The sequence below is a fragment of the Engystomops pustulosus genome, chromosome 9 (genome assembly GCF_040894005.1).
Source record: "Engystomops pustulosus chromosome 9, aEngPut4.maternal, whole genome shotgun sequence".
In the NCBI taxonomy this organism is placed as follows: domain Eukaryota; kingdom Metazoa; phylum Chordata; class Amphibia; order Anura; family Leptodactylidae; genus Engystomops; species Engystomops pustulosus.
In genome coordinates this window covers 53359212-53370044 of record NC_092419.1, presented here as the reverse complement: position 1 = coordinate 53370044, position 10833 = coordinate 53359212, and the positions used below count along the sequence as shown (strand labels likewise).

Below are 10833 nucleotides of genomic sequence, written 5' to 3'. Positions count from 1 at the left end.
CACAAACTGTGGGCATGTATGGCACTGTTTTTGGTAATCTTTTTTTTCTAATCCTGGACAATTTACCTGGTGATAATTGCTAATTGAACACACATTTGATGCATATGTATTATTGCACAGTTTTTTCTAAGTTCTCCATGAGTGTATACTTTAGACACATCCACAAGGATTTCTGCTCTTCATCGCCGATTGGAATCTTAAGGGACAGACAATATCTGTAATCGCCTTGAGGTACATAACAGATGAACAAACAGTTTATTTTGTACAAAACAGATGCCTATGCATTGAAGCTGGGCTATTAGTGACATTTAAAAAACAGTTTAGGATGCACATATTCCTTTAGAGCGGTAAGATCCAACACGTTTAATTATTTTTTTTTTTACATAAATAAAATATTTAAAAATACTTTAAAAATGCCTTTTTCCATTTTTTTATTTCTCCATAAATATTTTTTTCTCATAAGGCTCAGTGTTTCTGACAACACTCTTTAAAACATTTTTTTTTGTTTTCCTTTACACAAAACTTTTACATTTGTTTGACTGCGCCAAACAACCCTTTGTAACAGAACGGAGGAGACAAAACATTTGGAAACAGTATCTAAATAACAAACCTCTTTGTTCTGACTTTGAATAAACCCTAGCTCTGAAGTCAAGGTTTTTTTGGCTTAGAACAAGAAGTGCAGACCACCTTTTCTTCTGCATACTAAAAAACATCACAATGATATTAATCCATGTACAATTCCACCTTTGTTTCTTTTTGCGCAATAAAAAAAGGAACTAAAGTGTGATATCATGCAGAACTTATCATAGCTACGAGAGATTATAAGTTCCCTGAAATGTAGCTGCAAATAAAATATTGGCGCATTTATCAGAAACATGTGAGAAAGGTAAAATAATAATAATAATCATAAAAAAACACAAATACATTAGTCAGTAATACAGAGTATGTTCAGGTAGTCATCCCATAGCAAGATGACAATATTGTATTCTAGAGGTGTCATATTTACAATGGATGCATCTGGAATGATTGGTGATTAGACATCAGAGTTGTATTTTCATTATATACAGGGGCCAGTCTTCAAAAGGTGCAACCATTCTTAAAAAAATAACTTTTGTTCCATTGCAGGCCCTATTATGAACCCTTTAATCTAGCTTATCCCTCTCACATTCATTTATAGAGAAACAGCCTGTGCTGCCTAGATGAGAATACTGAATGGTAGATATGGTCACTTAGATGCGGACATGATAGGTTATGTAATGAAGATATGATTGCTTGCATGGGACAAGCACAATGGACATCTATAAAACATAAGGTAGATAGATGGCACTTCTAATACCCTGCACGTGTTGGATGCTCTTACATGAAATGAATAGGTGGAAGGGTTTGGAACTTGTAGGTGTCTAGGATTCTGTAGACGCCGGAGTTTGGCTGTCAATATGTTCAGAAAGACTTAGCCACAAAAGTAGCTGGGACTCCCTTTTGCTTTAGGAATTAGATGAATGAGCACTAAGGCAGAGACAGAAATGATGGCATTTACTACATGTCACCAGAGCACAGGAGAGGCTGGAGAAGCTTTGGCACTGCAGAATGAGTCTTTGGATGGATTAGAACCACACAATGAAGAGGCAGCCACAGGTGACCAGAGTCCATATAACATAGGAGGTTCTCATGGCACATGAAATGGATAAAGTGTTTTCATTAACTTGTGCAGGATTTTTTTCATTTCACTAGTGGTTAGTATAGGTTACTGCAAAGCTGTTATACCCACCACCTGGCTTCCACCTAAACATTACAAAGATCAGTCATACACACCAATTGTCTGTATGCATATTGAGAGGAAGGATACAACAGTTTGGGCATACATGTACAATTTGCCGTCTGTCAAGATTGTGTAAAAGCCTCCTAAGAGCCCAAGTTCCAAAACACACAAGGGTCATCCTAATATCCAGGTCATTTTTAGGAATTAGAATTTTTTAGATATTCCTCTAGTTTGCTATACAAATAGGAGTAGAATTTTCCTTACATTACAGAAATACTCAATACAACAGGGAAATGTATTAACACTCCTGGTTTCCACTCTGGTCTTTGTTGCATTTGACGAGCTTCAACTATTAAGAGGTGCAGGTCTTTAATACATCTGGTGAATTGGGTGAACTTTGGAACAAAAAGTTTTTCTGTTTTGTGTTTTTGTAAAAAGAATTATATCTGTAAGTGATTGTAATTCATTTTATAATCTAAAGTTTGCTAAAAAAAACACCCTGACCATCTTTATAAGCACTGCTAGACTGGCCCACCAGAGTATCAGATAGTCCTCCAGTGAGCAGAGGCTTTAACCCAATACTTAGATCCAGAAGTCCATCAGAAAACAACCCAAAAAGTCTACCAGGGTCTAGTTCTTAGGGTTGGCTAAAATGTGGGACCCAGAAACATATTATTTGTTGGGTCAAAGGAACCCCAGTACGACCCAATATATGATGAATAATGAAGGCTCAAAAATCATTTTCTTTGCTATGGCTCCCACAAATCGGATCAAGCTCTCCATGAAGATGGAATTAAATTATGAATTCCTGTATCGTGAACTGTATTCCTGTAGGTGAACAAACTACTTTGTGAACTTTAATTCCAACACTTGCATGTTTATGTATATTTTTGCTATTGGTCGAAGGGGTTGGATCTAAGCTACTAAAATTTTACAGCCAACCTAACTCAGTGCCAGATACATGTCACTAGTAACACCTATTTGGCAGTAAATTAAGGAAGCCCCACAACTAAGGTGTCTGTAAATTTTAACATGGCTGTTCCTGCCTAAGTTTATCATCGGCAACTACATACATGGCCCTTAGTTGTTAGAATCACATTGAGCTTCATACAAGAGGCATTATAATGATTCATTATACAGTGAGAAGTTAATGAAGAGCAGTTCAATGATCTACAACTACATTTTACATTAGAGAATGCCTAAAAATAGCACCATTTGGATTAACACCCTGCTTCATTAACCTAATATATGGTAGCAATTTGTCTCATAATGTAGATAAAAGATGAGGTAATGGGATTGTTATTATGAGTCTTATAAGGTTTATAAGAAACAATTAAATTCTATTATTCTATTTACCATTCTTATTGTCTTGGAACCTGTATTTGTCATTTGGCACACTTAACAAAATGGCTTTTCTGCATTTGTGTGGATGAAATTCAGGTAGATCTGTATATACAATGGTCTATATAATATAATGTGCACTGATGAATTTGACAATATGAGGATGCTGGTGAGACGAACAGTACATGGCGGCACAGGTGCAGTACTGTAGGCATGCCTAGGTTGCTTTAAAACAATATTGTTAACTGGGGTGTGTTTATCATAGTCTGTGCTCACAAATAATGTTAGAGGGAACCTGCAGCATATATACCGTATATACTCAAGTATAAGCCGAGACCCCTAATTTCAACACAAAAAACTGGGAAAACCTATTGACTTGAGTATAAGCCGAGGGTGGGGAATGCATTGGTCACAGCCTCCCAGTATATAGCCAGCAAGACCCCTGTAGTATATAGCCTGCCAGACCCTGTAGTGAATAGCCTGCCACCCCCTTTAGTATACAGCAACCCCTTTAGTATATAGCCTGCCCAGTCTTTCTTCGATGCTGCCTCGGGTCCTTCGTTCCGGCATTGCGAGCTGCCGGCATTGCGAGGGGACCCGAAGAGGAGCAGAAAAATCAGAGGCAAAATTATATCAAATGTATGATGGGCGTCACATTGGTGAAATGAGCTGTAAGTGTTCTTGGGAGAAGTAGTGTTCAGTCAAGCCTATAGTAGGGAGGTGAAAAATTTGAATGATAAGCTACAATTTCTATGGAGAGTCAGAGAAACCTCCTGCAGCCAAAACCAGGTGGGATAGAAGTTGGTCTGTGAATATCTCAGAAACACTGTGGGTAATGTAGATAAAGTTTAGTTACAAATTATAGCTCTGGGTTCATAAAGTTTAACTAAAATTCAGCTAAAATTTTTTATAGGGCTGCTTTAAAGGAGTTTTCCCACAAACAAAAGTTAGGACACGGGATAGGGTCTAACTTGCTCATCAGTGCTGAGACCCCCACAGATTACGTTGCTTCGGCCGCTCGTCACTCTGTCAGTAATGGCACTCAGCAATTGGAGATTAATGGAGAAGATCGGTCATGCACGGCCGTCTGCTCCATTAGTCTGACGGAGCAACGAGGTGTCCGACAGAGATACCTCTCACTGAGAGACCCCCACTGATAAGCATGGATGGGGCCCAACTTTTGTTTGTGGGAAAACCCCTTTAAGGGCTTTCAGCCTACAAACAGCCACAAAATAATCAAAATGATTCTATGTAGCACACATGGATCACTGGAATGGAGCTCTATCCACTAAAAAAATCCCCAAATAATAAATAAATATATATATAATGATTTGGACCAAGGATAACTTTTTTTACTATAAATCTATAATGTGCATGCCCAGAACTGTGAGAGCCCCTCTCTGTTTCTGTGGCGTAGCAAGGAAAGTATTAATTATGGATTTAATCAAAGATTAAATTGTTATAAAGTATAATGCCTGGCATTAAATGCTACCAATAACACACATCCAGTGTTTTTCCGAAATTTTCTTTTAGACTATGGACACCTCTGAAATGAAGTTTTGTGTTTGCTTTGTAAAAGAAAAATTAAGTCTGTCACATAGCTGGTAATGCTGCTTGCTGGCTATGTCAGCTATCTTTGCTTTTTCACTACCCTTCCTCACTGAGAGGCTATGTGCACATGGCCACAAACTGAGGCCAGCTTACAACCGCCCTAGACCTCTATTGTATATGGGCACAGTGCGATGAGACCAACGTTTCTCATTGAACTGTGACCGGGCTGGGTGACCACGCCCGGTATAGTGCAGATCCTATACTGCCATGATTTACTGTACAAGGAGCTCCTTTGCAAAAGAGATGGGAGGAGTGTACGCTGTCCACCTGCCCAAAACAGGCTGAAAACTTTCCTGATTGTGGCCCAGTTAAGCACATGGCCGTGTGCACATAGCCTTACATATAGCAGCAGAGAGTGGGAGAAGGTACACAGGAGATTAGAGTGTGGAGAGGGAGAGATACACCTAGTGTATGTCTTTAAGGAGGGCAGATTACACAGGGTTTACAATTTAGGTCGGGAGAGAATCACACATAAAAGAAAGGGGGCCATATACACATTTAGTAATTTAAGTAATTGTGTCAGTAGAAATGGTAAGGGATCCCTCATGGGCTTTTAAAATGTGCTGAGAACTGAGAGCTAATGAAGGCTTCAGTATCCTGGGCACATGTATTAGGCCTCATGCACACCAACGGATGCTCAGCTAGGCTATGGTATCCTGCCCGCTGCAGTAGAGAGGAGGGGTGAGCGCTCCTCACCCATCTCCTCTCCAATAAAAGCCAATGCCATAGACGCCCATGTGGACCATAATATGGCCGCAAATTGTACAGCTGGATCATGGTTCCCCTTATATTCTTCTGCATGAGGCCTTGCTGGGAGAAACTGGCTACATGGGAGGCAGCATTAAAAGCAGGAGCCACTACATACCGTTATCGAAATAAATCAACTACTAGCACTAACCGAAAACATAGCCACAAAAAAGGTTAAATAATTGTATGCACCAAAGCTATCCATAGGTTTTGATTTAAAATGATGTCTTCGTTATTCAAGATGGGAACCTAAAATAATCTCACAGTGGGCAGCTGAGGGAAATGTATTCAAGTAAACAGGGTTTTTACACACCAACATTATGGTGGCAAACTATGTCTACAAAATAATAAACTAGGCCACAATCGCAGGCAGCAGGTTTTACAGTCGACAAAATGCACCATAACTGTAGAACCAACTACAGAACATAAGATTCCATTACCTTCCTAAGGTGACCTGCACCTTCTTATAACTTAAGACAATGTGGCCTGATAAGGAGAACAAAACATACAAAGGGGGTCCCCCCTTGTAAAAGGTAGTTTGATACAAACATGGCTGCATCTGCTGTCTGTCTCTATAATACCAGTTAAACAGAGAGGTAGAAAATCCAGATATGCATATTTTTATGGTTATACTGTATGCTAGCAGGAAGGTGCATTCATTCTTACCACTAAATAATACAAGTCATATATTGTATTACCATTCCACTGTAACCTACTGCAAATTGGAATCAATGCTTTTGATCTGTATTATTCTTTCATACACCAATCTGTAATATAGCTGGCATATAGGTCTCATAGGATGTGTTGTGCTCATGCAAACATTTCATATAAGTACTACACGCTACAGCTACTACATATGCAGTGTAAAAAATGTTGTTTCCTATCCCCATTGATCCTTGAATCGACGTTGCTATTAGGCTACATTAGAAGCATACAGAGATCTAGAAGAATCTAATGGATGGGGCACCTACTGATGTCGTTCTGTACTGTAATACTGTATGTATTCGGCCTAATGATAATATTTTCCAATATTTCATTAATAATCTTAACAAGGAAGAATAAAGGGAGACACAATGCAGAGATCAACACTGCTTGGCACTGGGCACTGTTGTAAGACCACTGTCAGATTACCCACAGAACCTGTGATACAAGGATTTGGACCCCAAAGAACCACTGCATTAGATCAATTATGACAACAATTGTATTGTCTATGTTATGCTGGAATAACCTAATGCATCCTTTGGCACCTATGCACAGTAGATAAGTTGAGCACCTTCTTATGTACAAAGACATGGGTACTTCTAGCAGCTTCTTGTGTTCTTTACAGAATAACTAATCTCTGGAGTGAGGACGTTGCACAGATGAGAATGATGCGGGAGACTGGAGGAGGTGACCCACATGCTATACATCGTATTTTTATAAGTGTCTTAGTAAATAGATTTATCATGGGGACAAGCCATATGTCTCTTTCAATCAGTTGTGCTCTGATCTGAAAATGCTTAATACTCTTATATCCCTGAATAATGAACAGATGTGATACTGTATAAAACATTTAGAAAAATAGAAGTAGATTTTAAAATCGCCTATAGGTTTTGTGAATATGTTCAATACATGTAATGGATACCATGTACTCATCTCCCAACTTGACATTCACTATGCCTGTCTTTCATATGATTGTCTTCAGCTGGTTGGAGCTAACACTCCAATGACAAGAGATCAGTGCATCCTGACATGTGTGTAAGAGGTGTCAGACAAGTGCCTCCAGAGAGGACCTAGAAATGTTCTCTTTCCGAGAAAGTCCTTAAAGTCCCATTTAACTATATGTTACCCAGTATTGATGAGTATGTCAAGGCTTCCAGTATTTATCTGTAATAAAGATGTGAATTAGTTGGCTCACTTCCTAATCACTGATTGAGACTATTACATTTCCAAGTAGTTATGGTTAACAGTTGATATAATTTGTTCCCCACGCACACCATCAAAAATATCATGCTCAATATTTAGATTTTAGACTTTTTATAGCAAAAAAAAAAAGACAGCATTTATGGAATACGAAGATGAAGAATATCAGGCGGGCAATTCATTGTCTGTAACCAGCAGTAAGAGTGGATGCACCTTCAGATTTCATGAGCTGAGCATGACCTAAATCGCTTGCTTTTCCTTCCTGCTGGTGGTCTATAAACAGCCAGTCCCAAGGCACCTGGCGCAGGGATCATTCAGCACAGTGAAAGGTGGGGTACAGCTGGCAGTAGTGAGCTCTGAGAACTAGACTCAATTATCAAAGTGTTCTAGGAAGAGATGCAGTGCAGCAAGACGACAGGGGATGAAAAAAACTGCCACTCTACAAACAAAAGGACAGGATCACCTTGGGAAAGCAATGTGAGAGATGAAACAAAGGCAATGGTTTAATAAGCTCTGACACCATCTTCCTCTTTACTCAGGGGGGATACAGACCCATTTAAATGAATGAGCCTATCTGCAGCATGGAAAGGTGCGCTGAGCAGCATACTAAATACGAGAGGAAGCAGAAGAGAAGAGAAGCCAGAGAAAAGAATTCCAAACCTCTAATGTGTCAGCTATGGACTCAACGTAATGGTCAATTCACTAAAGTGGAAGGAAGATATATGTGTGAAAGGGATGTTTGAGGCTAACAATAGCAAAGGAAGAGATAGGGCGGAACGAGGAAGGCAATAGCTCGAACACTACTTGTAATATCAATGTGCAGAGAAGCTTATAGACTTGCAATAAGTGATATAGTATTTAATACTTGTCAAGACATAATTCAGACTCAAGCCAGCACCAGGACTGACAGCGATTATTACAGTGCGCTGCTGCCCTTCCGGCTAAAGTGCTCTGCACAGTACATGTGAAGCCTCAGGGATTTTACACCACAGACGTTATTGCCATTTTGACAAGGGACTGTTCCGCAAACCAAGTGACTGAATCTCCATTTCAGTCATGGCTCCCGGTATAATCTACGCAGAAATGAATATGCAGCATTAATGTTTACCAAAAGTGTAGGACATCAAGCAGCAAATCTTGTCTGTTTCCACACTGTCTTTAAGTTATAAAGCTCACAGTGACTCCAAATAAGAATGACGATTACTGGCTAATAATGCTGTCCTCTTCACTTGGGAACATAAAGCAGCATTCGGAGTTACACGGGAAAAAAAAATTAAATTAGAATCCAAATTAAAAAAAAGACTCTTTGGAAATAACAGAAATAAATATTCACAATGTAAAGAAAAAAAAAATCTGAGAATCCCTGTTTGATGGACTTTCATCCCTATCCCAGAACATCTATGGAACAAGTAAAGCAATAGATAGACTGCACAGTAGCTAGCAGACTCACTGGGAACTACAGAGCTCTGGCACCTCTAAGACAGTGAGAGGATCAATATACAAGCAAGAAGCTCTTCCCTTCCTGCTTCTTTACACCTTCTGAACAAACATAGATTTACACAAGAAGAGTAGGTACAATGCACAGGCTGCTTAAGGTGCTGTCTCTGCTTGACTTTGTAGCACGTGCATCTACAGTAGGTTCACGCAGCACGTTACCAGACTTAACACTCTGTAAGCTTCCCCTTTTGCTTCTTGTGCAAGAGTGCTTTGTTGAGAATTTCACCACTTTCAAAATGGTTGCTCATATGGAAGCAATGTGGATGAGGCAAAGACAACCCCTTCAGGACCAGGGGGACTAAACAACCGATTGCTAGCCCAAATGGATCTGGAGGCGTTGAAGTGTATGTCAAGTGAATATCATGAAATGAAAGTAGGTTGTGTGTTTTACTTAGGGTGCTATCCATTAACCACTGAATGTTTTCTCTCTCACTAGAGAGAATGTTCTTTGATAAAAATGTGCAATTTCCACCAAGTAATCCAAAAACATTAGTGGTCACTATCACAGAAAGCAAGAGAAGTCCCAGAGTCCAAGGAATGAAATAGCGAGAGTCTTGTGACTATGCCTGAACTCTTCAGAGAGAGGAAATGTTTCATGGAGCTTTTCAAAAGCACGGAAGTTCCTGTAGTCCGACGGGAAAAAAATTAATCTTTTTAAGGGAAAAAAATCTGTTTAAAGTTAGTTTTCCTGTCTTGTTTGCTATTTTTTGTATTTGGTCCTTTCATAGTATAGTTGCAACAGTGCTTCTCCGAAAAAAGGTCCATCTATAAATATAATTTCTTTTTCTATTTTAATACTCCTTTCTCAATATATATTTATATATTTATATTTTTGTATTATTTTTTGAAAGGCGTCAACCTGCTGAAGTTTTGCCAGAATGGTGATTGACTTCTCCTGGGTTCAGTGAACTCAAAAACTTGTGGTTGATTTATGCCATCGGTCACCATATACTGTCCTTGAATTGCCCCGGGTTCCTGAGGCGGCGGGTATGCTGGAGGGACCGAGCGCGGACAGCTGACGCCAGCTGGAAGAGAAACAGATGCAAATTAGAACAGTAGAATATGCCTTGAAAAGTAAAATCCATACTTAACTTGAATTAACACATGTAAATACTCCCCTTGTATGCCCACCATAGAGTAGAAGAAGATTTGGTTTCTTATTCCTTTAATTAATTAATATGATTAATAAATGTGATTAATATGATTAATATAAATGCTCAGGCTTTGCAGATCAGAACAGGATAGTCAGCTATTAAATTGCTTTACTTTACTTTAGTAATCTAAACTTTTACTCTAATATTTAATTGCTCATACTTCAGCCACATCAGTGTCATTCACATTCAGTGTCCGTACTGCTTGTCTGTAACTACTCTGAATCTCTATACACACTGAAAAGCTACATTATTAGGCATAATAGTAAATAGTCTCACTGATCACAAAAGCTGTTTGTAACTGGGTGAAAGAAAAGTGTAGATAGCCTTTTTTCACATGCATAGTTCATCTAATAAGTCTAGTAATAAACATCTTGCAGATGTTTTGAGTGTCAAATTTAGCAAGAGTTAGAATGTCAAATGATTGAACATAAGTATTTGACACTGGAAAATATGGGGAGCGTAGCAAGGGTACTGTTTTTAAATTAAAAACAGTACACGATCCCGTTAGGATGGAGAAAGGTCGAGAACTGGCGCCAAAGGTATGTGCAGAATGGAGGAAGCCTTGTCAGGTGGGAAAAGGCTTTATTACAGCGATGCGTTTCAGCTCCGTACCGGAGCTTTCATCAGGCTTCATCAGGTAAGCCTGATGAAAGCTCCGGTACGGAGCTGAAACGCATCGCTGTAATAAAGCCTTTTCCCACCTGACAAGGCTTCCTCCATTTTGCACATACCTTTGGCGCCAGTCCTCGACCTTTCTTCTTCCTAATGGGATCGTGCACATTCTTCACCTCGACGAAGTGGTCACCTGGGTCCACTCGAGAC

At 39.3% G+C, this 10833-nt stretch overlaps 1 protein-coding gene across 2 annotated transcripts in view; it reads right to left on the bottom strand.

Moving 5' to 3' along the window:
* Positions 1 to 226: 226 nt before the first annotated feature.
* The window catches only part of ARHGEF9 (Cdc42 guanine nucleotide exchange factor 9), a 277721-nt gene continuing 267114 nt past the window's right edge, over positions 227 to 10833 (bottom strand). For both annotated transcript variants that reach the window (XM_072123413.1, XM_072123414.1), the window contains one exon: positions 227 to 9882. In XM_072123413.1, the coding sequence (XP_071979514.1) occupies positions 9695 to 9882 (188 nt within the window). In that variant the 3' untranslated portion in view covers positions 227 to 9694. The remainder of the gene's footprint in view (positions 9883 to 10833) is intronic.